Below are 26,529 nucleotides of genomic sequence, written 5' to 3'. Positions count from 1 at the left end.
AAATGGGCATCATTGAACAGGAGAGGAGGGTATGATGGGAAAGGGGCACAGGTAAAACTTCTAGGGCTTTGTTAGTGCTCTTTTCCTTTTTTTGACTTGGGTATTAATTACAGGAATGTTTTAATTTTGTGGCGTTTCACTGGTTGTATATCTTTTTTTTTTTTTAATGTTTATTTATTTTTTGAGAGAAAAACAGAGCATGAGCAGGGGAGGGGCAGAGAGAGAGGGAGACACAGAATCCAAAGCAGACTCCTGCTTTGAGCTGTCAGCACAGAGCCCAATGTGGGGCTCAAATCCGTGAACCATTAGATCATCACCAGAGCTGAAGTCGGATGTTTAACTAACTGAGCCACCCAGGCGCTCCTACTGGTTGTACATCTTGAAGCTGAACACTGTTTTGTTCCTATTTTATAGTTTAATTAAAATGCAAAAATAAAATTTCTGGTATAAGTCTTTATCGTAATAAAAAAACACTTGGGTCCTTTTTTTTTTTTAGAAATAACTTTAAAAAAATGTTTATTTATTTATTTTGAGAGAGAGAGAGAGAGAGAGAGAGAGAGAGTATGAGTGGGAGATGGGCAGAGAGAGAGGGAGAGAGAGAATCCCAAGCAAGCTCCGCACTATCAGCACAGAGCCTGATGTGGGGCTGGATCCCATGAAGTGTAAAATCATGACCTGAGCTGAAATGAAGAGTCGAGCACTTAACCGACTGAGACACCAAGGTGTCCCTTGGGTCCTTTAATTATAAATGCTTTGTGTCAAAACAAACAAACGTGTTCAGAACTTTTGCCTCTTTTATGTCACAGGCAGCTAATAGAATTTGGGCTCTTGCAGAATCACAGCACTGAAAAATAGTTCATGATACTTGTTAAAATGGTCCTAAAGACTTTTTTCAAGGAAGACTAGGTAGAGGGACCACTACAATGGGATTTTTCAGTAGGAAGAGAGATAGGGTTCAACGCCAAATGTAAGGAAAAGTGGGAATTTACAGCCAGGAAGTAGCATAGGGGGTGGTCAGTGGATAGAAAATTACTAAGAGGACTAAGGGAGAATTTTGTTTAAACTGACACTACAGGGTTCTTGGTAAAGGCAGGTCAACGTGATCAAACATCACCTGGGGGATAAAGAACCCAATCAGATATTGAGGGTAATCAGATATCAGGAGTGGGCAATTCTGGCTAACCTGACTTAGCAGGATTCTTGCTAAAATTGGACAATGCAGAGACAAACATGAAGCCCCAAAGTCAAGGCCTACTTGAGAAGATAATTCAGAGGAGTCTGTCTAAAGTTTGGTCAAAGAGAGAATCTTTGTCACTGGACAGTTTTACGCTTGATCCAGAACTCAGGTTCTTACCCAAACCACCAGCAATATAAGCTTAGAACCTAAAATGACCACTGTATCAGTAGAATTGGGGCTATGTTCAACTCTAGTCTGGGAAAAAGAGGGCAAGGGCTCATTGATTGGGCTTGTCTCTCCTGTTGCCTCTCCTATCTTTCTCAGTTTGTGATTAACGAATTGTAATGACTAAGTCTATAGTTTATCTCCATCTTTTTTAAGTTCTGGTGTCCATTTTAGGACAAAATTTGAAACTTTGTTTCTCTTTATAAGTGAGTTTGAAAAGGAAAATAAGGGCAGGGCTACTTGGAAATAGGACTAATGCTAAGAAATCACTCGCTTTTTCTTCTGATAAATGAAGTCTATTTTTTTTTTTTAATGTTTAGTTATTTATGAGGGGGAGGGGCTTGGGCAGAGAGAGAGAGGGAGACAGAGGATCTGAAGCAAGCTCTGCTTATACAGCAGAGAGCCCGGCGTGGGACTCCAACTCACGAACCATGAGATCATGACCTGAGGTGCAACCAAGAGTCAGACACTTAACCAACTGAGCCACCCAGGTGCCCAAGTCTATTGTTTATAAGGAGCAATCAAACACAGTTATAGGAACAGTTGAATCTTCCTGTGAATTTTGCTTATAAAGGGACTGAATTTCCTGCCTACCCTCCCAAGCCCTTTCTGGGAAAAGGAAATTACTTTCTGTGGAAAATTTTCGAAATATTGGCTGAGTAATTTAATTCCTGGCACATATAGTATATAGTGTGATTCTATTTGGAAAAACACTTATAAATCAATGATGCATAGAAAAAACTCTAAAAGCATATATATTCTGAAATTTAGTAGCTCATCGAAGGAATTAGCTTTTTTAAGAGTTTTCTACGTATTATGAATTTCTTTTCAATGAATGTGATGTATTTTTATAATATACATACACACATAATTACAAGGTGTTTTCTATTTTCAAAAGAATGCCAATTTTTTTCAAGAAACATTTTCTGAGTACCTTCCATGTACTGGTTTAGTGCCTTTAGACATTTATTTGTTAGACAATTATTTAATAAGCAATGACTATACATAAAACTTTGTCATATATTAGGGTTCAACTGGACACATTTGAGCTACTTATAGTACGATAGTTCTGATCGCAAAGGTTGCTAGGGATGAAGGGTTGTACCAGTCTCTGGTTTAAACAGATACCAGCAGCTTTTGATATAGTTGCTGGGTAAAAAGGATGCTTTTTCCTGGTGAACAAATAGAGGAGACAAACTATGAGAGCAGTAGATTGGAACTGGGGTAAATTACCTTATTAATGTGATAACTTACTTTTAAATACTCCAGAATAAGCAGTGTGATGTATGTGTTTATACGCTAACTCCAATTTCTGCCCTTGGAGTGATTAGTGAGCATGTGAATTGCCCTGGTCTGTAATGATCATCTTAACAGCTGGTGATTTAACACAGGAAGCACTCTTTTCTGTGGCATAACGTTTGGCTAAATAATGAAGTCTGTAGAGTTTAAACTATGCGATGGATTAGGAGAAGGGAAAGGATCTGATACCCTTGTATGAATACGACATATCATATGGCAGGGCCAGTAGCTCATGTCAGCTGTGCCTTGAAACTGCTACATCTTTTATGTTTAGACCCCAGAGATCAGACAATGTAGTTAGAACACGGTAAATTGGAGTCCTTTTGGATGGCAGCTCATGTAATTATTCAATCAACATTTTTTGAACGCTGGGTGATTATATGGTGGGCCTGTTGGGAACTAAAGATAAGATGATGAAGAAGAGTGAGTACCTGAGATCAAGAGACAGTAGGAGAGACAGCGGTAAATAGGTCAGTTTCATTTTACAATTATATAAAAAGTGCTATGGTAGGAGTGACAAGGCACAATGGCAGCATAGAGAAGGGTCACCTCATCTAGTCTCAGGAAGTCAGGAAATAGGAGACCAGAAGGAGGAACAGAGGCTAACATATAAAGAATATCAAGCAGGGTTATTTAAATAAGTATATGTATTGTGCAAAAGCCCAGAGTCCAGATAAAACACATGAAGCTTGGAGAATCAGAAGGAATTCATTCTAGCCAGAGCAGAATTTACAGAATCTACAGAGACATGGAAAGGAATTCCATAAAAGTTGTATTGACCTCAAAGAAAAATTTCCTTTTCTTTTACCCATGTTATCAATTTGAATTGGAATTCAGAGGCTACTCCAGAAGACTTCCTAAGTGAATTTTTATCTAAAAAGAAACGAGGGGCTGGATTTTTCAGGCTTTATTGAAAAGTCCTAATGAAAACAAGATTTGGGAGCATCTCTGTGTCTTTCTAGTTCCTTGCTCTACTGAGCAGACTCTTCCTGCTTCTCCATATTTTTACAACCTAGTCTTCTGTCAAATGTGTTCTTCCCTGCAAATCATAGAGGTGAAACGGGTAGCTGACAGTTTTACTTTACATAGCTCTTATTATCAGCAGAATTGACCAACTATATTTTCTACTTACCGTTCTGCACATTTTTAATGGGGTTGTTTATCTTTTCTCACTGATTTATAAGGGCTCCTATAGCTTCATGAAATATACTCGTTGTGATAGAAGTTGTTAATTTATATTCATATTGGTATTTGTCTTCTTGCCTTGCTTTTTCTTTTCTATGAATAATTTCATTATTTTTATGTAGTTGAATATATTAATCTTTTCTTTTTAATCATCATATTCACACTGAAAAAGGACTTTTCTACCACAAAACTACTTTTTAATCTTTTACAATTTAATTTTCATTTAAAAATCTTTGATACATCTGAAATTTGCTTTGGTATGAAGTGAAAGGAAGACTTGAAATTTTTTTTCCAGATGGGTATGTAGAGTCCAAATTACACTTACAGAATATTCCTTATCCCTTCACCAATGTGAAGTGCCAAACTTATTGTATAATAAATTTCTATCTGAATTTTTACTGATGTCCAAACTTTCAACACTATTTTACTGATGTTTAAATATTCAGGTGCCAGCACCATTGTGCTATTCATTCAATATTCATTGTGCTACTTGTTGGGATGTTTTAACATACAGTTAGAGATAACTGCCTCTCATTATTTTTCTCTTTATAGAATTGCATTGGATATTTTTGCTTACAGTTTTTCAATGTATACTGTAAAACAAATTTGTCTACTTTCAAAACATATCTCTATGTAAATTTTACAAATGTCTTTATAATCTTATTCAGAATTATTTTGTTACAATGGCATTGAAAATTTAGCCTTTTCTTCCATTGTATTTTTCAACTTGGTTCCCATTTCACTAAATTATTTCATTCAGTCAAAATTAAGTTTATCTTGTATATGCCATGAGCTGATGTTTTTTGCAATCACTTTTTATTTTTAAACTTTTGTTGTATGAAAGTGGCATGACACATGTATTTCAAAAATAAACACAGTATTACACTACTAAAACAAAAGAAGCCTCATTTTATTGTATCCTTAACAAGACATCTAAGCTTATTTAATTGTTTTCATTGAGAATTTTCCTCCCTTGACGGACTAGCCTAAAAATTTCAGGTAGTGCCACAATTAATACGTTCCCAGCCACATCAATCGCCTTTGAAATCAGTAACGGATCAGTTTTTTTGTTTCTTTCAATCTCTTTTTGTAGTCGATTTATCTCCTTATTCAACTCCTCGGATTTCTTTCCAAATCTTTCATTAAGCAATTCTTCTTGGACCTATAAAATGAAAAGAGTCCACTTGTGAAAATCACCATTATCAGGATTCAGCCAGCAGCAAACGTAGGTGTCTATTTTTCTGCCACTTTAGACTGCTGTTTGGAGGATATCCAATGTGTCCATACATTTTGACCTGGATAATGAGAGTATCCATGGTTTATAACATCCTAAGATGTCCTCAGCATCATCTCTCTGGGGGTGGGTAGGTGTTGGGCCTAGATCAGACATGAGAACTTTCCCCATAACGCATTCTAGCCCAAACAATGCTCTTTGGGTAGGAATACAGTTTTAATTCTAATTAATTCTCAGTTCTATTTGAGGTTGCATGGCCACAATCATCTAATAAAACATGGTAACTACTGACTCTGTACAGAATATTGCTTATCAAGCTGCAGGTTGGACCAAGGAAAGATTTTCCTCTATGTTTTATAATAATCCCAGGATATTCAGACAGATCTGGAAAAAAATGCAGCAAGTTTTGGAGCCTTTTCATTTCATATCAGACCTAATTGGATACTTTCAATACAAAAAAAAATCTATTTCTGATCTCTCTGATGGTTGTATCAAGAATCCTAAGGACTATAGGACTAGAAGACAAAGACCCTACTCAATTGGGGTTCACAAGACCATTCCATAACCACTCCAAATAGCAAACCATTCCTCAAGGGGTGTTATTTGTATACTCGAAAGTCTAGCACTATGGAAGGGGCAGATGTATTATGGCTTTAAGGGTTACAGCAGGATCCACATGGACTGAGGCAGTTAGTAAATCACATGCCATTTGTGTTTCACTCTTGGATCATGACTTTGCTTAAAATTTTGTCCTTCTCTTCCTGAGGAGTGAGGATCTGCCCAAATCCAGGCCAGACTTACCTTCAGATAATGTTTCAACATCCTTTCCAGCATTTCCTGAACGTTTTCTTTTTCCTTCTTTATCTTCTCTTCCAGCTGGCTTAGGTTTTCCTTGAGGCTCCTCTCTTGAGCCTCCATTTTTTGCTGTTGTTCATTTTCTTTCTGTTTTAGCTGCTCCTGTTCCTTCTCAGAGGCCTCCCTTTTGGCCTGCTCCACTGCCCCATGAAAGTTTTTAAAGGGAATAAAATAACAGGTCAGGTCTGACCCTCCTGAGCTTAGAGACTAAACTGACTTTGCAAAGGTGACTGGGAAATGTGTAATTTCACCAGATGGCCACACCATTGACAGGTTTCTCACTTTGAAGTTAGAGACTCTGCCTGGCTGGCTGATGTACAACTACCACTTGTCTTGATATTTTCAGAATTGATTGAACAGAGCATGTTTTCTGTGGTAGAAGAGGAAACTCCTTGTTGCAAGAAGGTCTTTGGTCAGATCTGTCAGTGGGCACTGCAGGAATCTACCCATCCCGCTGTGAGTTGAGCCCTCCCCTGTACCTGCTTTGGCCATGTCCCCAGCACTGAGGGCTTTGTCTAAATGCATGATGGATTCCTCTACTGCTGCCTGTGACTGTAGGAAGTTCTGGAGGATCTCATTTGCCTGAGGAACCAACCAACAAGGAGCAAATACATGTCAGGCAACAAAGATCTTGTCTCTGGTTGCAGAAATAATTGTTCAACAAAACCTCAAATGTGGCCCAGTAAATTGTGTATCCCTGAGTGATTCCCTTCCTTCTATGTCCACAGCATAAATTCTAATCTATTGATGAGAATGGAAAAACTCCATCATAGTCTTCTTAGTTCTTGAGACCCTTTTTTAACTGATGCCCACCCCCAAGCCCCACCATGGGTTACAGCCAACCAGACTCCTGATTCTACAAACATATTAAAACTTTGTTCATATGTATTTGGACATTCTTTTCTTCTTCCTGGAAGCTCTTCTAGCTTTTCTTAATAAAGCTAACATCTATGAATACTTCATCTTAAACTTCTAGGAGCAACCTTCTGTAATGTTTCCTAAGCTGCCATCTGAGCTTTGAATGGCCACCAAGATACTGATTTGCCCTACCAGCTCTACCACTTACTGTGTCATGGGCTTAGGCAATTTATTAACTTCTCTGTGCATCACATTTCTCAAGTGTATAATGTAGATGGTAGTATACTTAATTCACAATATTACTCTGATGATTAAATTAATAACCCAACAAAAGCACCTAAAGACCATGTGTGGTAGAGAGAGTCAGTGTTCAATGTGTTAACCATTATTATCATCATTACCATTATCATTAGTCTATTAGCATACCAGTATAACCTTTATCATACCCTATCCTGTTCACTATTTGTATCTCTGGTAAAATCAGCATCTTGGGAGCAAAGTTGTGTCTCTAATATTTGTATTCCCCAGGGACTTAGCACAAATATTATCATATGCTCCATAGGGAATTATTGCCTTGCTCTTGTTTTTCCCCATAATTGGTACTAGGGTCTTAGATATTCAGAAGGTGCAACAAAGGCCACCTGACTCCACTCTACTGTTCAACCTCTTTCCCTTTATTCCTTACCTTAACTCCTTTCCTGTGCACCTCTTTATAACCAAGTTCAACATTTCTCTTTGCTTTTAAGTACAGATCATATCCTCCAGAAACAGAGAAAGTTCCTTTTGAAATGCTTTCCTTCAGAGGCTCTGAAAGCTGCTCCATTGCAGCCTGACAATATTTGAAAGATACATCTTCATTTTGCATCAAGAAACCATCCTTCTTTTTCTCTATGGTGTCCTGCCAGGGAAATGTAGAGAAATCCAATGGGAAGAAGCTGTTAGGAGGGAAGTTCAACTGTCATCCTTTTAGAAAAAGCATCCTGATTACCTAAGAGTACAATGAAACATGGGACAGACCAGGAGTCAAGAGACTTTTAGCCCTAGTTCTGATCAGTTCTCTGTGTGACCTGTGGAAAGTCCCTTTACTTCCCTGGGGTTGGAAGACATGAACTCCATGGTTCCTTCTGCTGTAGTATGATTAACAGTGACCCAATCATCAACAATGAGCAATAGGAAGTTGAATTGTGGCTAGAAGTAGAGTTTCCTCAGAGAGTTTGGGTTGTTATGGATGAAAATGTACATCCCCCTGCCCCCCAAACAATCATCTGGTAATGACTAAAGTGTATTCTGAGCAGACTTTGGAACTCTCCATGAATTCTTTTAACAAGAATTTGAGTGTGTAAAGAGGAAAAAATAAACATTTCCCCTGCTCTTGAAAATTACAATACAGCTGACTTTCTGGCATTTTCTCAATACGAACAAAGAGATTTTTTTCACTGTAGGGGGTCATAGACTGAAAGACAAACTTCCAGAAAGATGCCAATGGTAATTAATTGTCCCCAGGAATTAAACTCTCCTCCAAGATTTCCTTCTTCTGATGTATACCCCTTGCATGGTCCTGGAGCCTATGAATTTGCTGAATTTTATTCCAGTGGTTAGATATTACATGGTACAAGTTAATTTTAAGAAATGGAGATTACTAGAGGGTAGGATTGGAGAAAGCTTAGATAAGACCATATATTCTTTTAAAGCAGAGAGTTCTCCCAAGCTCCTGGTAGAAGAGGAAGTCAAAAAAAACTAAAATATGAAAAGAATTTTATGTGTCATTGTTGTCCCGAAGATGAAAGGAGAACATGGAGATGTACAAAAAATGCTTCTAGGAGCTGGAGGCACCCCCTGTCTGAAAGCCAACAAAAAAGGGAACATGAATCCTACAACCAAAAGGAAGGGGATTCAGTCAGCAGCCTGAAGGAACTTGGAGCCACTCCAGAGCCTGCAGCTGAGAACTCATTTTGGCCAACATCTTGTTTTTAGTCTGTGACACTCTGAGCAGAGGATGGCGCCATCCTATGCCTATGTTCTGACCTACAGAATGGTAAGCTTATGCATGTATATTATATATGTATTATATATATTATATATGAATAATATATATATACAAATATATATTTATTATTACAGTGTGCTAAATTAATGGTAATTTTCAAATGTAGCAATAGAAAATTAATAGAATGCCCATCTTTTAGTAGAAAGGTGACTAGTAACCCTGTAGTGCCCTGTCACTCACAAGAACCCAGGTTCCATCCACCATGAGAGGTAGAAGAGCTGCGGAGTCAAAAAAATGTACTGTAAGCATTCATCCAGAAGGGTAGGAATTAGGAAGGATAAATGCTAAGACACACTACCACAAGCTTTTTCTGGAAAGACCGCTTGTCATCCTTAAAGGAATGCTCCATGAAGACTGCAATGGCTTCCCTCTCGCAGTCTGTATGCACATCCAGCAGCTCCTGGAGCGTGTCTGTGGGGAAGCTCACTCGTTGGGCCATCTGCTCGCTGTAGTGGTCGGCTGCCTTCTGCACGGCCACTGAGTTCTCACGCTGGGCAAGAGCTGTCACCACGTTCTCCAAGCAAGGAACTTCTCCCGTCTTGATGGCATCCACATAGGCTTTCAACAGAGTCCCCAGCCCTGAATAAGGCAGGAAATTTGAGGATAAATAGCGAGGTCTTAATCATTGGCTTCCAGTTTTTATGGAGCATCATCCTGAGATCACAAAAACCCCACCTTATTTAGAAACAAACTTTATTTTCTTCTTTGGGAATCTATTTCTTTCTAACAACATTGTTTTCCTATTCTTTCTTTTATTGTTCTCCATTTCTTCATATTATAATTTAAATGATCAATTACAGGAGTGCCTGTGTGGCTCAGTCATTTGAGCATCCAATTTTGGCTGAGGACATGATCTTGTAGCTCATGGGTTCAAGCTCTGGGCAGGGTTCTGTGCTGACAGCTTGGAGCCTGGAGCCTGCTTCGGAATCTGTATCTCCATCTCTCTCTGCCCCTTCCCCGCTCGCGCTCTGTCTCTCTCTCTCTCTCTCTCTCTCTCTCAAAAATAAACATTAAAACAATTTGTTTAATAATTGATTAATTGCAATTAATATGCTCATGGGTCACTGGAAAAATAGTTTCCCATTCAATGAGAATAAAAAGGAATAGATTATACAGGTGAAGTAGTATACACAAACAAGACCAGCTACATAATTTGTGTGGCCCAGGACAAAATGAAAATGTGGGCTCCTAGTTGAAAATGATCAAGAATTCAAAACACGGATAGATGGGTGCCTGGGTGGCTCAGCTGGTGAAGCAATCGACTCTTGATTTCCACTCAGATCATGATCTCATGGTTTGAGTTGAAGCCCCAGATCAAACTCTGTGCTGACAGCTTAGAATTCTCTCTCCCAAAATAAATAAGGAAACTTAAAACAAAACACACAGAGAGTATTGGCTCATCTCTGCACAAGGTATTACCGGACTGTATAAGTCACATGACCATGAAGCCGGCCCTGCATATAAGACTATACATAATTTTCTTTGTCAATGGACTTGCCGGAACTTATAGCTTCCTATTCATGATCTGACTCATGTAAGTTTACAAAATATCTACTATATCCTTAAAGACCAGAAGATATCCCATAGGATTTCTCAATCTGCAGATGTCCTCTCTTTAACTCTGTCTTGCCTTTTTATAATTAGTGAATTAGGGTTTTGAGATATATTAAGTCTCAGCAAACCCTCACATAGGGAGACTAATTAAGAAACATGTATGGATACCTTTTCATGGCATGAATATCTGCTTCCCCATCATTACACACAGATGTCAACAAAATTACTGCCAAACTCAGAGTATACTCAAAGCTCCACCACACACACTGATACAGAGACATGCTGTGGGACAAAGGTGACTCACGGTTCCCAGTGACAATGATTCCCTCTCGTAGGGTCTTGGTCTTTGTATGAGTGAAAATATAGGTGCAGAATTTGTTTGATTGCTCCCGGAAACTACTGTCCAGCTGGTCTTCTGGCACGTTCTCAATATGGGCTAAGAGATTTTTGTCATTTGTAGGCCGGTCAAAGATGAAGCACTTCCGTTTTGGAAAGAACTGTCTGATACACTCTCTGGGAATGTTGGAATTTTGGATTTTGGGATTTGTGCCTGCAAAGGTGGAAAAAAGGTGATCACTGAAAGGCAGCCTTCAGGTAGAGGAGTGAAGACTTCATTTCCAGGAATGTTCCCATCATTGCAGCTCCTGTGCCTGTAAATCTCCTTTCATCCAATCATTTCTAACCAACCTGGGCCATCACCACAGGTATGGAAAATCCATTTCTGCATGGAGCAGAGTCAAGAAAATACTATGGGAGAAGAAAGAAAGGCATGAGGCTCAACTGAACAAACTTATAATTGGTTTCCTTAGCATTGGTATGGAGTTTAGTGGTTTAAGTATTTATAAAATGTTTATCAAATGACTGATGAATGAACAAAAGTAGTGAAAATTCCTAAAATAAAGTAATGCCAGAAAGAAGAGTAAGACATTGTTTGTGAAAATAACAGGAGATGGACAAATAATACCAAGGGAAGAAAAAAATTTCTAAAATTCAGAGTAAAAAAAAATCACACTAAAAAAATATGTTTGGAGCTCTTTTAGTGGAAGTGTCCACGTGGTAAGGTTAACCTGCAGGTAATTTGGAGGTCTTAACACTATCTATATCAGGCTAGATCTGACTTGGAAGTACTTCATAGAATGATTTTGGGGGATATATAAGATGTTCAATAAAATTTTTTGGAAAAATGAATACATGAATGATTAAATAAAAACTTGTATTATTTCCAGGTGCCATCAATTATTCACTCTGCTAAAATAAAGTAAAAATAAAATGCAAGTAAAATTAACATGTAGTGAATTAATGATATTAAAATGGTAACATAATGTACAAGACCGTAAGAAAGAAGAAAGTGAAATCATGTGACAGATAGATGTGGATCTGAAAGTCTTACTAGAAGGACATCTTTTTTTTTTTTTTTCTGGACTCTTAATGTGTAAATATCCTTTCTCTGAAATTTGTAACTGTCCAGGCACTAGTAAAGTATTCATAGAATATTTCATAGAAACATGAAATATATTTTTAAAATACGGTCATTTAAATATGGTATATACATAGTAGAATACTATTTAGTCTCAGAGAGGAAGAAATTCTAACACCTGCTACAGCATGAATGAATCTTGAGGACATTATTGTTACTGAAATAAGCCAGTCACAAAAAGATAAGTAGTGTATGATTCCATTTCTATGAGGTACCTAGATGGAGACAGAGAGTAGAATGGTGGTTGCCAAGGGCTGTGGGTAGGGGGTATCAGGGAGTTAGTGTTTAGCAGGTACAACTTTGGATGGGGAATATAAAAAGTTTTCGGAGTTGGTGGGTGGTGATGCTTGTACAACAATGTGAATGCATTTATTGCCACAGAAGTATAAGCTCAAAAATGGTTAAGATGGTAAATTTTATGTTTTGTATATTTTTCCATAACAAACAATTTATGTCCGTTTATTTCTTGTGATTCAATGTTCACCAACTTCTAATCTGATGAGCTATTTTTGTCAGTATGAAACAAGAGGAGCACACAAAAGGAACACGAGTATGTGGGCCTTAGGAAGCTGCAGCACTGTAACCTAGAAAAATGTCTCACAACACCCATTTGGTCTAAAATCATTTGGTTCCACAGTGGTCCTTAAATTTCCTCAGCGAGCTTACTCCAGCAGCTGGAGTGTTGCAGCTAATAACCTATGAAAAACAATCACCACACATCATTCACCAATCACCCCTCACTAATAGACTATATCTCGAACCAAGGGCAAACAAAATTTGATTTCAAGTCCTGAAGGACAGGGCTTAGTTGCTCCCACTCCCTCTGGAACCTCCATCACCCATGCCATGCTCTGAGACCTGGAATTAGCTTCAAGGCATCCTCCAGGTACTCATCTTCAGTGATTGAAGATTCATCTATCTTCAACTCCAGAGTGAAATCCCGGACAGTCCAAACAAAGTCTGGAAAGAAACTCACAAATTCGGTGGAGTCCTCTACTTCATCAGGTGTTGAGGATTTTGCCCTGATGAGCTGCGTTAGTTCAGCCACATAGCTGAGAATTCAGCTAAGGAAGGAGAAATGATTTATACCACAATTTCCAGGTCTTATAAAAACAAATTTTATAAACATTAACTTATTTCCCATGTCCCTTCTCCTCAACCAGACAGTTAAGATGACAGTCTCGGTTGCCATTCCTGTAAACTCAATAAAACGTGGTGGTTTGGTCCCTGGAAGGATACTGCAGCTGCTCCAGGGCCTGGTGGTTGATGGTGCCTATGCTGTTATAGATCAAGGTGCTGCTCAGAAGCACAGTCAGGGCAAAGATCCATGAGTCATTCTTAGGGTTGACCTGGAAAGCACATTAGAGCAAAAGACTAAAGAGTCTCCCCTTCATTTACTTGTTAACATTTCCATTCATTAACACAGTGACTAGAACACAGTAGATATATGCCAATAAGCAGGAAATTATTCCTACAGCAAACTTTATGCGTCATGGACAACATTAAAAACACAATGTCATTCAGTTAAATTCAACAACTATTCATCGGTTGTCTTCTAAATGTCAGGCAATACATTTGGTTGGGTGGACACAACCACCCATATGATAGTCGTTGCCCTCAAGAAGTTGACTTTCTGGGTTGGTCAACCAATGAGTAAACATACAACCAAGAAACATTAACCAAGTTAATGATCTCTGCCAGGAGTAGAACCAGAAGCCTAAAATGTAAAAGGAAAAGGGGTAAAAACCAAAAACGTAAAAAAGAAAAGTGCCCTGCGAATTCTGAGCAAAAGATTACATCTGACTGAAATGATGGCAGTGGGTAAAAATTAATAGGTGGGTTTTAAAGAAATGATGCAGTGTGGATTTGTGGAAATGAAAAGATCATGGGAGGACCAACACAAGCCAAGTCGGAATTAAAAAGCACAATCATATAAATGTATTATAGAATTACTCCATTTGGCTGAAGCAATGTATAAATGTGTGAGAATAGATGACAAGACTGGGAAGGAGATTCAAGACAAGATGGGAGGGGCATTGAAGGCCAGGAAAACAGAATTAGACACTACCTAAATCTAAATTTAGTGAGTTGTTCTCTATTGCCACCAGTTATTAATAATATGGTATGTTTGGGTCCCTTAAACAAGTGTAATTAGATAAAAAGAAACAAGTTTTGGCCAAAATATAATATATTTCACCATCAAGAGTCCCTCTTCATTTTTTGGGTGGGGGGTGGTAATTAGAGTAGATCTAACTCACTAGGAATTAAGTTGCAGGGCCCTTGAATGGTAAGTAACAAGTTGGTACTTTTGTTCTTTTTTCTTAGTTTGAGAAGTTGCTGGTACATTCAAAGAAGGGATAAACTTGTTAAAATCCAAACATATGGTGAGATGAATTCATGAGGCCTGATAGGTTTTGTTTTAGTTTCTCTTCTGTTTTTATTTTACACTTTATTTTATATTGAGGACTTTAAAACTTAAAGTTTTAAAACATTCAGAATTTCTAAGTCTCTACTTTATTTTTTGAGGGGCAGTATCAGAATCAACCCATCTTCTGCTGCTACAATGTAGACTCAGACTTATATGAAGTAAGGAGAAACTACTGATTGTGCCTAATACTGGGAAGACAACACGCCTACAAGTATCCTGTTTACAATATTTTCTATTGGTCAAGATCATGCTTTTTAGAAGTCAGTGAAGAAACTTAGACTAAAATCATTATGGATGTTCTTGGAACAGCCAAAGCTTTTCTGGAGTTTATTTAAATATATTACTTTGTTCAAACCTATTTTTGAGGCTACTATAATCAAACTCACCAATCCATACAATTTAACTGGTAGTCCCATTGACCTGATGGGTTACACTTCAGTCAGTTTTCGTGTTATTTCACCAGGAAAGTTGAAATCTAATCCCTACCCACTACGAGGTTGCATCCATGGCACCTTGTACTGATTGTACTAAGTACTTGAGGTCTCCCCGCTAACCTCTGGGTCTTTACTTTCTTCCCTGCTGTGTCTGTAGTACTTAGCAGAGAGGCCTGGATGTAGCTACTCAAAAGTGTTTATTAAATTGTGTCATTAACCCTGGTGTTAAAAGTAAGATGAATATCTTAACTCAAAATATCAAAATATTTGTGCTCTCAAGGAAAAAAGTTCAAGATAAGAAAATTTAACCTCATTATCTATAATTTGCACTTGCTATTTGTAGGAATAGGTCACAGAAGTGGAATTGAGGTAGTGAATTAATAGGCAAGAGCAAGGAAGTTTACTCAACTTTCTTCCTTACCTTTTTCACATCCCCCAGGCCCTCAGTGTCTAGAAGGACAAGGATGTGGTTCTTCTTGGAGAAGTGGGGCACACACCACATCCAGATGCCCTTGGTTTCAGATCTCACTGTGGCGTTCATGCGGAAACCTGTGAGGGAGGAGTTAACAACATACAGGGACAGTAGATAGTTCAGGTTCCCCAGGAGCTACAGTGGTGAAACTTATAAATGTCTTCCATTTCAGGGTCCAGCAGGGAAAGGAGTTTCTTCCATTTCAGTGACAATCTACTGTTTACAGACATTAAGGATTTTCTGAGGAAACACTTTGGGCCCCCTATTCATCTTGTACCTGTATAGGCTCAAATAGGTCATAGGACAGATTAATGTAAACTCTACTAACCTGTGTAGTTTTAGCTGACCCTTAAAAGGAAAAAAAACTTTATTGCACTGAAAAAAATAAGAAATACAAGCAGCAAATAAATATATGAAAAGGTTCTCAAACTGATTCATAGTGAGACATAGACTATGTGACTATATAGTCACGAGGTTAGCAAAAGCCAAAATGTCTAACATTACGAAATGGTGATAAGGATGTGGGAAAATCTCAGTGACTGCTAACAGTCATGTAAATTGTACATAAAAGTTAAAAAGCTGTTTGATACTGTCCAGAATGGCTGAAAACACAGATAGCCTGTCACCCTGTGAGTCCAATTCTGGGTATAATCAACGGGGGAAGGTTGAGTAAGTGTGTACTGGAAATTAAGTACAAAACCATTTATGATAGTTGAATTCATAAACAAGAAAATCTGGGACCAATCTCAACATTCATTAATAATAAATGGAGAAACAAATTCTGATATCTTCATACGATTGTACACTATGCAGCAGTTAGAAATAAATTACAAATACATACAAGAAAAACAACACACAAAAGAATACACATGGTACAATTTCATTTATATAAACTTTAAAAGCAGACCAAATTAAACTTTTTTGAAATGCATAGACTATAAAACCATTTCTTTCTTTCTTTCTTTCTTTCTTTCTTTCTTTCTTTCTTTCTTTCTTTCTTTCTTTCTTTTTTTTAGAGAGAGAGCGCGCGCGCACACAAACAGGATAGAGGGGCAGAGAGAGAGAGAGAGAGAGAGAGAGAGAGGGTTCAGCACACAGCCTGACGCAGTGCTCTATTTCATGACCTTGGTATCACGACCTGAGCCAAAATCAGTAGTTGGACAGTCAACTGACCAAGCCACCCAGGTGCCCCTGAAACCATCTTTAAAAAGCAAAGAAGTGCCATCAAAATTAAAAATACTGGTGAGCACAGATAAGAGTGTGAGAGGGTGTGATTTGGGCTTTGAGTGTTGGTAATATTAAATTTCTTTACCTGATCAGGTGACCATCTTACATTTAATAACTTTATAGTACATGTATGTTTTACAAACTTTTCTGGGCATATTACAGTTTTCACATTAGAAAACACTGAATACAGAAAGAGAGGGAGCACAATTTATCAAACTTTTGTTATGAAATGGAAGAAAAAATTTAATCTTAGCTCCCTTGAGATTTGGGAATAACAGGTTCTTCCTTCCTCCCTCCCTCCTTCATTCCTTCCTTCCTCTTTTTTTCTATCTCTTTTGTTTTTTTAAAAATTTTTTTTAAAACAATTTAATGTTTTTTTATTTTTATTTTTGAGACAGGGAGAGACAGAGCATGAACAGGGGAGGGTCAGAGAGAGGGAGACACAGAATCTGAAACAGTCTCCAGGCTGTCAGCACAGAGCCTGATGCGGGGCTTGAACTCACGGACCGTGAGATCATGACCTGAGCCGAAGTTGGCCGCTCAACCGACTGAGCCACCCAGGCGCCCCTTTTTCTATCTCTTTTAAAAAGAAGACACAATAAACTAAAATTTTATGCTGCTGGGAATGGCCCTGTAATTTGGGCAAAAGTGACACAAAAGAAAGAAAGGGAATCACGACAGGAGCTGAGCTGATGAGAGTGGATGGGTTCCAGAGAACAAGCAGGGTTGGAGACTCTTCTTTTTTACTAGATACAAGAGTAAGATTTTGTGGATAGATAGGGTTAGGTTGTAAATTTGATGGTGAGAATTAGAATTTTTCTTCAGTGGGAAGGGTTAGGCTCTTCCTTGAGACGACACTAGAGGAGGCCTGAACAGCCTGTTATATTGATGGTTCCAAGCAAATGGCCCTGGTCCCAGGACAACACTCACCATGGTTCTGTCCTGCCAGGCGGTTCATCAGGTAGGATTTTCCTGTCCGAGACAGCCCTGCAATGCCCACCACCACCACAGGCTGAGATATCTTGTCAAGAATCTCTAGTGCTTCTGGATTCACCACCAGCTCCTCTTCCTTGTTTTTTATCAGGCAAATGGGGGCTTCCATGGTGAGTTCAGATGCCATGGTAACCTGTAATCCGGAAGAACTGTTCAATATAACACAAGATCCTGAAGATCACCTCTAAATCACCTCTATTCAGAGGTGATCTAGATCACCTCTAAAAACACAAGATCACCTCTAAAAATTTTTTTTTGTTTAACGTTTATTTATTTTTGAGACAGAGAGAGACAGAACATGAACGAGGGAGGGTCAGAGAGACAGAGACACACAGATTCTGAAACAGGCTCCAAGCTGTCAGCACAGCGCCCACCATGGGGCTTGAACTCACGGACCACGAGATCATGACCTGAGCCGAAGTGGGATGCTAAACCGACTGAGCCACCCAGGCGCCCCGTGAAGTCACCTCTAATGGTTGTACAAATTACACACATATCAACTTTCTGCTTATGGAATATAGACATCATTCCTAAGGGAAAAGTGTGTACCCTAGTTAGTGCCTTAAGGCTTGGTACAGAAAACCTGTATCTATTATCTTAATTGTTCTTAAAGTGAATCCTAAAATAATCATATCCAAGAGATGCATAAAATGAACAGAATGAAGAAAGCAAAGGACTGATGATAGAGTCCTGAGAAAACCAACATTTTGGGGGTAAGGCAGAATGAGACACGAAGGAAATGAGAAGAGTGGTCATAGAGTTTCTAAGAATTCCAGGACAATACAGTGGCTCATCAATTCTGCAAATATTTATTGAGTATCTACTGTATGCTGCACTGTTCTAGGTGCTCAGTATCCAGAAATGAACAAAATGGATAAGATTCTTGCCTCGTGGAGCTCCAGTCTAGTAGGGGCAGTCAGGTAATTAACAAAACAAATGAGAAAAGATCTACATGTGTTAGATGATGGTTAAGTGGTCTGGAGAAGAGTAAGCAGGAGATGAAATACACGGCAATAGATAGGGTTATTGGGGGTTGAATTATACACAAAATATTCTGAGAAAGAGAAAATGAAGGTGAACAGTGCCCATGATAAGGATAGATTTAGTGAAAGGAAGAGGACAGGAAGTAGATTGGTTGGGGGAGTGAGCGTAGAAGAAGGGAAAAGAAATAATGCAGCTTGTCTCAATATCCAAAACCTTTATACACAGTGCTTAAAGAAATATATGGGTCCAGGGGTTCCTGGGTGGCTCTGTTGGTGATAAGCGTCAGACTCTTAGGACTTATGAGAACGAGCCCTATGTTGGGCTCTGAGCTGACAGTGAGAAGCCTGCTTGGGATTCTCAATCTCTCTCTCTGTCCCTCTCCTGCTCATTCTCGAAAGAAAGAAAGAAAGAAAGAAAGAAAGAAAGAAAGAAAGAAAGGAAGGAAGGAAGAAAGAAAGAAAGAAACATTAAAAAAAGAAATATATGGGGCCAGGATTCATTCATGTACTGAAAAACACTTCTCGTTTATAAGTTTACAGCAAAGAGAGCCAGTTGTGAGGATGTCTGAGGATCTTCCCGGATCTGACAGAGCTCCACATCTGAGCTAGACTCTGCTTTGATTGTTGTCATCTAAATGAATGGAACATTTCATCATACCAAAAGATAGAGACCATCCAAAGAACATTTACTGTGCCTTTATTCTAAGATAACGCTAAGCAACATTCACATGTCTCCACACTGGTTCCAGTCCTCTGCCTAAGGTGGGGTTACTTGAATAGTCATTTAGGCAGTACGGGACCCAAAGTGGTAGGAGGTCTCATGCAAAAAGGTGCCCCTACAAGGGCATGCCCTCAAGTAAAGTAAATGCTCATTGGGCACAATTGGACACCTCCTTCAGGAGACAGAAGTGAGCTCACCACTCCTGTATCATTATAGGTGAGTCTGGATAATATGATCCAGTATAGTTTGGGACAGGTGGTAACACGCAATTACAACTTTCTTAGCTAATTCGAGATATTAATTGAAATAGCAGTCTGCAACTAAGGATAATTTCTGAATAAAGAATGCATCCTTACATAACTTTTCAATATTATATTTACTCTCCACATTTGGGGGGAATAGAAAATATTGTCCATTTGTTTCTTATGAGAAACAAAAATGATTAATTACATGGCAGATATCCATGAATTTTCGGGCCCATAAAAGGGATTTGTCAAAGGTGTTGATGACAGAGGGGGAGATGTAGAGTAGAAGTAAAATTAGACCAAGAGCAAGGAGATAAAGATTGAGACAGACAGATTGAGAAAGAGAGATTGTTTGAAGATCCTGGAAAGAAATGGATGACTGATAAGTTAAAGAGAGACAGCATCATACTGTTTGTTTGGGGCTCAACTGCCTGGGCTCAAACACTGGATTCATACTTTCCAAGCTGAGTGATTACTGGAAAGATATCTCTCTGTCTCCTTTTTTTTCATCTGTGAAATGGGAATTCTTATAATAACTAAATTGTAGGGCCACTAGAATAAAAAGTATCCCAGATTGCATACATATGAACCACTTAAAATTATATTTGATACGTAATAATGCTATGTAAGTATTGCTTAAAAAATAAGTATTGAAGGAGGCAGGAAGGGTGAAATTCCAAAAGAAGGCAAAGAATTGGTTTGGGTAGAAATGGTGACAACTCCTTCCCACAAGTTAAAGCTGGTATGAAGGAAGGAAGGATTATCACAAACAAACTATCCCATGAGAAGTATGAGCTGGCAGAATCAGACCCCACAGGAACCACAGCCAAGGAGGGCACTGTGGAGAGTGTTAGGCAGGGGCAACCCAGAGACACCTGGGATGTCACAGTACAGATTCTGGAGGGAGACTGCTATGAATTAACACCTAGAGCTCTAGTCATCTATTGCCTGGGCACCTTGAAAAAGGAACTCGCCTCGGTAAATTACAACTTTCTTATCAGTGTTATGGGTAAAACGGTAATTCCTGGTTAATTCATTACTGTCTGGACCAATGACAAAACCTCTCAATACATTAAATTTTCCACAATTAATGTACTGTTTCAATAATGAGCCTGTGAAGCCACAGAATAGTGAGACAAGTTCTGTGTCAATAGGATTCTGTAAACTGGAAATTACCAAGGAGTAAGAGGGTAACTATAATATTTTTTGGTAAAAAATTCACCCTGATTCTCATGAGACTTCTATGGTTGTTCAAGGAGAAATTAGAAGTAAAACATGAGCCTTTGTAATGCCGTGTTAGGAGGAAATGTGGAGTTCTCATGGTTAATGTTATGAAAAGCTTTGGGAAAGAGATGATCTTACAAAGTGATTTTCTTTTAAAAAATGTTTAATGCAAAGCAGGACTGTGGAAGCAAGGCAAGAAGCTTTTCTCTCCAAAATAAAAAGTAGAATGAGATAGCTGTATTATATACTGATAAATGATCATTATTTTCCAAAGTTACTGACTGTAAGAGTTATCTAGAGTGATGGTTAAAAATGCTTCAAACCTGTATTTTTAATAAATACTGCAGGTTATTATTTGTGTGGATGGTGCGTTTAGAAACAGTGCGTGATGAGCAAACCATATAGTTCGGTCATATGGTTATTTTTAACAGTTGATTAACAATCGATTAGGAAGAATGTTGAATTATTTCATGTAATATAGCTTTGTAGCAACTTCAGAATATTTAGTGTAATTAATGAAAGAACAACCAACAGTCCAAAATTTAGATTTACACGGTCCCTAAGGTATGGATCATCTTTTCTCTCTGTTTTCCCAATGCCCAGCAGGGGCGCAGGCAGGACCTGTCTGAAAAAGGGCGTTGGGAAGGGAGTGGGCGAGTCTACGCCGCACCTCTGTGACTGGGTCGGGGTTTGGTCCCTCAGTCTAAGAAAGGACTTCAATCCCCCTTTCTAAAGATGCAGTCGGATGCAGTCCTTCCATGCAGGGCTTTTGGTGCAAACCCGGGTGGGTGCCAGAAGAGGGGCAGCGCATCCCGGGGACACGGTGCAGGCGCTGTCGCTTTTCAGGCAGAGCAAACCATCCCAAGGGCCACACACCGCGGAGCACCCTCGCCGTTCTTATGCTGTCTTTGCCGCCTGCCCGCGTGGGGTCTGCGCTTGGGAATTTGTTGTTGTTAGTTAATGGATTTGTGCATGGAAGACCAGGTTTAGGAGCGAACTTACCTAGGGCGGGCGCTGCGGTCAGGGACAAGTTCTCAGCTGCCCTCGCCTATCCTTTCGCGCTCCTGCAGCGTCTGCCTTCTACGGATCTGGACCGTTCTCTTTAGAAGTGAAAAGCAAACCGGATATTACAGCCATTCTTTGCAGGTTCGGGATGAAGGAGACCTGAAATCGAAACGACATGCTTAGTCGTGTTTCAACTGCGGTGGATTTTCACTTTTAGCTAAGTCAGGACTCTGGAGTGTGTGAATGAGGCGAAGCAGGAAATCCTAGAAGTAGAAGCTTCCACACCGGTCCCTCCTGTACAGTTGGCTTGGGCTTCCCTGGTCCCCCAGTAAATACAGAGCAGTAGGAGCGAATGTGAGCGAAGTAACAGTAGGTTGTGAATATTTCAACAGCCGGTTTTCGCAGCGGTACTTTGTCAGGGAACAAGTTTTTGTTTGTCTGTTTTAAGTTTTTACTTGGTTATTTCTTATCCCACTGCTTTAAAAAAAGTCTTTTTGGTATTAACGTAAGTACTTTAAAAATAATAATAAAATATGTATGTGTACGTATAAAATTGGGGGATATGTACATGTAGTTTAGAAATAATTATAGTTCAGAAATAATCACTATTATTTTAAGTCATGTTTTTCCAATTTTTTTTCCCTAGGTGAATGCAGATTTTGGGAAACTGGAGCTTATATATTTGGGAGGGGGGGGGGTCACTCAAATATCAGGAAAATTTCAGAAGCAGGTATTTATTTAAAACGAACAAAGAAATAAGAACAAAAAAAAAGTTAAATCTAACAAATGCTGCATTCCCCCCCCCCCCCCCCCCCGTTTTTCAGTGTTTCTTCTATTAGGGTACTCCCTGTCATATTTGAACTTTAGTATGAGCAAGAATTCTGGAACATAACAAAATGTTCCAAATTCTGGAACATAACAAAATGTTATTAACATAACAAAATATGTTAATTTAAGGCATTCCATAGTATGGAGCTACAGAACTGGACTGTGTAACAGATTACTCTGTTTTTACAGTGTGTTGCCTTCTGGATGAATATAGACAGGAGCTGTGCCATGGAATCTGTGCGCTTTGGTTCATTGACGGCTTTCCTCTGCCTAAAACGTTCTGAGTGAATTGAAAAGATGTTAAGAGTATTAATTACGTTTTTGCTAATATGTTTGTGTGAAATTGGCTCTTTGAAAATAACATGGTAAAAACGAAGTACTAAGAGATGTTAGAGATTCATTGTTTATAACGCTATCAAAAATGGCTTCTTAAAATCACAGATTTGAATCAAGAAAGTACATGGAGTATCAGAAAACAAATTTTTAATTGTCAATTTTGAATAGATCCATTTCCTGTGATATTTGATGGAATGCAGCCAATCACATTTCTTTTTAATTGTGGTAAAAATATATATAACATAACTATCTTAACTATTTTTTAAGCGTCAAGTTCAACAGTGTTAAAGATCAGTTTCCAGAACTCTTTTCATCGCGCAAAACTATACCCATTAAACAGTAATTCCGAATTTCCCTCTCCCTCAGTCCCTGGCAACCACCATTCTACATTCTCTTTCTGTGAATTTGATTATTCTAGATACCCCATATAAACCTTGGGATTGGTTTATTTCCCTAGCATAATTTCCACATATTGTAGCATGTGAATTACCTTCCTTTTTTAGTCTGAATAATATTTTATTTCATGTATAATGCCACATTATGTTTGTCTTTTCATCCATTGATGGACATTTGGGTTGTTTACATCTCTTGGCTATTTTGAATAATATTGTGAACATGGGTGTGCAAGTCTCTTTAAAATCCTACTTTACAGAGCCTGCTTAGGATTCTCTCTCTCTCTCTCTCTCTCTCTGCCCCCTCCTTTCCCTAAATAAATAAATAAATAAATAAACAAACAAACAAACATTGAAAAAAAAGATCCTTCTTTCAAGACTTTTGTATGTATACCCAGAAATGGTATTGCTAGGTCATATAGTAATTCTTTTTTAAGGCAGTACCATACTGTTTCCCATAGTAGCTGCACCATTTTACATTCTCACCAACAGTGCACGAGGGTTCTAATTTTCCTAAATCCTTGCTAACACTTGTTATAGTCTTTTCCCCCCTGATACTAGACATCCTAACGGTGTGAGGTAAAATTGTGGTTTTGATTTGCATTTCTCTAATGATTAGGGATGTTGAGTATCCTTTCATATCCTTGTTGGCAATTTGTGTATCATCTATGGAAAAATGTGTACTCAAGTCCTTTCCCCATTTTAAAAATTGGGTTGTTTTTTGTTGTTGAGTTGTAGGAATTCTTTATATATTCTAAATGTTAACCCCTTATCAAAAATATGGTTTGCAAATATTTTCTCCCATTCTGAAAGTTGTGTTTCACTCTGTTGATTGTGTCCTTTGATGCACAGATGTTTGACTTTTTAATTTTCATATGCTATTTTTTGTCTTTGCTTTTTGTGCATTTTCAAGAAATCTTTGCCAAAGCCAATGTCATGAGGCATTTTGCTTATGTTTTCTTTTAAGAGTTACACTTTTAGGTTTTATGTTTATGTTTAGGTCTTTGATTCATTTTAAATTATTTTTTGTATATGGTAAGGGTCTAATTTCATTCTTTTACATGTGGAAATGCAGTTTTCACAACATCATTTATTGAAAAGACTGCTCTTTTCCCATTAAATGGTATTGGCACCATTGGTGAAAATCATTTGACCATATAAGCCGGGTTTCTCTCTAGGCTCCCTCTTCTTTTCCATTGGTCTATATGTCATTATGCCAGTATCACACTGTTTTGATTACTGTGGTTTTAAAATAAATTTTGAAATCAGGAACTGTGAGACCTCCAACTTCATTGTTTCTTTTCAAGATTGTTTTGGATATTCTGTGTTCCTTGAGATTCCATGCAAATTTTAGGATGTTTATTATGCTTTGTTGTTTGTGTTTCTAATTTTGCAAAAAGTGACATTGAGATTGTGATGGGAATTGCCCTGAATGTATACATCTCTTTGGATGGTCTTGACAGTTTAACAATCCTAACTCTTGCAATCAATCCATGTACACAAGATGCATTTCCATTTATTGTTGTCTTCTTTAATTTCTTCCAGCAATGTTTTGTAGTTTTTGAGTGTATACATCTTCAGTTTTCTTATTTAAGTTTATTCCTAAGAATTTATTGGTTTTGGGTGCTATTGTAAATGGAACTGTTTTCCTAACTCCCTTTACGATTTGTTCGTTATAAACTTATAAAAATGCCACTGGTTTTGAGTGTTAATTTTGTATCCCGAAACTTTGCTGAATGAATTAATTCCAACATCTTTTTTTGTGTGTGTGGAATATTTGGGGTTTTCTACATATAAGATTATATTGTCTTCAAACAGGGATAATTTTGTCTCCTCCTTTTCAATTTTAGCAGCTATTATTTGTTTTGTTTGCCTAATTGTTTGGCTAAGATTTCCAGTACTATGCTGAACAGAAGTGGCAAAAGTGAGGGTCCTTGTCTTTTTCCTGATCTTAGAGGAAAATCAGTTTTTCACCTTTGAGTATGATATTACCTGTGGGCTTTTCATATGTGGGCTTTAGTATGTCGAGGTAGTTTTCTTCTATTCCCAGTTTGTTGTGTGTTTTTATCATGAAAGGCTGTCAAATTTTGGCAAATACTTTTTGCATTAATTGATATTTTTAGGTGGTTTTCTTCCTCTTTTTGTTTATGTGGTATGTTACATTGCTTGATTTTCAAATGTGAACCATCTGTGCATTGCAGGAGTCAATCGCACTTGGCATATATTCCTCCTAATGTGCTTTTGAATTTTGTTTGATGGTATTTTGTTGAAGACCTTTGTATAAATATTCATCAGGGATATTGGTCTTTTTGAGAATAGTTGACACAAAATGTTATGTTACTTTCAGATGTATAACAGAGTGATTCAATTTCTCTGTATGTTTGATGTTTGGTTTTAATATCAGAATAATGTTAGACTTATAGAATGAGCTTGGAGATGTTCCCTCCTAATTTTTTGGAAGAGTTTGAAGAGGTTTGGTTTTACTTCTTTAAAGAATGTAATGGTATTTGGTAGTGGCCACCAGTGAAGCCATCTGGTCCTAGGCTTTTCTTCGTTGGGAGGTTTTTGTTTAATGATTCAATCTCCTTGCAAATTAGAGGTCTGTTCAGATTTTCTATTTCTTCATGATTCAGTCTTGGTGGGCCTTGTGTTTCTAGGAACTTATCCATTTCATGTGGGCTATTTAATTTGTTGGCATACAATTTTTCATTCTTTATAATCCTTCTTATTTCTATAAAATTGGTTGTAATGTCTTTTCCTTCATTTCTGATTTTAATTGAGTCTTCTCTCCTTTTTTCTTATCTGGTTACTTTACCTAAACATTTGTCAAATTTGTTGATATTTTTGAAACCCAACTCTTGATTTTGTTGATTTTCTGTGTTTTCTATTCTCTATCTCATTTGTCTTTGCTCCCATTTTTATTACTTCCTTCTGCTAGTTTGGATTTAGTTTGTTCTTCTTTTTACAGTTTCTCAAAGTGTACAGGTAGGTGGTTAGTTTGAGATCTTCTTTATTTCTTAATGTAAGCATTTAAAGCCATAACTTTCCCTTGTTACACTTATTTTGCTGTATCTATAAGCATTGGTATGTTATGTTTTATTATTTATTTGTTTGTTTATTTATTTATTTATTTATTTATTTATTTATTTATTGGTATGTTATGTTTTACTTTTCATTTGTCTCTAATTTCTCTTGTGATTTCATCTGAGGCCATTTGTTGTTTAGGTATGTGTTGTGTAGTTTCCACATGTTTGTGAATTTTCCGATTTTCCCTCAGCTGTTTATTTCTAGTTCCATTCCACTATGATCAGGACGGGTGGTATGATTTCA

General features: G+C 37.9%; 1 protein-coding gene across 1 annotated transcript; it reads right to left on the bottom strand.

Moving 5' to 3' along the window:
* Nucleotides 1-4,680: 4,680 nt before the first annotated feature.
* Nucleotides 4,681-21,753, bottom strand: LOC109246239 (guanylate-binding protein 4-like). The gene is made up of 11 exons (XM_019414083.2): nucleotides 21,641-21,753; nucleotides 17,403-17,598; nucleotides 15,195-15,322; nucleotides 13,151-13,260; nucleotides 12,770-12,963; nucleotides 10,739-10,984; nucleotides 9,179-9,459; nucleotides 7,519-7,731; nucleotides 6,455-6,557; nucleotides 5,922-6,115; nucleotides 4,681-5,048 (listed from the first exon to the last, which is right to left on the bottom strand). Exons 2-11 carry the CDS (start codon nucleotides 17,590-17,592, stop codon nucleotides 4,830-4,832), a joined length of 1,878 nt encoding a protein of 625 aa, XP_019269628.1. The 5' UTR covers nucleotides 17,593-17,598; nucleotides 21,641-21,753; the 3' UTR covers nucleotides 4,681-4,829.
* Nucleotides 21,754-26,529: the final 4,776 nt, after the last annotated feature.

Source organism: Panthera pardus, unplaced genomic scaffold (assembly GCF_024362965.1).
Source record: "Panthera pardus isolate Hobbes unplaced genomic scaffold, ASM2436296v1 HiC_scaffold_11, whole genome shotgun sequence".
NCBI lineage: Eukaryota > Metazoa > Chordata > Mammalia > Carnivora > Felidae > Panthera > Panthera pardus.
The sequence above is the reverse complement of the archived record's forward strand: the minus strand, read 5'-3'. Positions and strand labels throughout refer to the sequence as shown.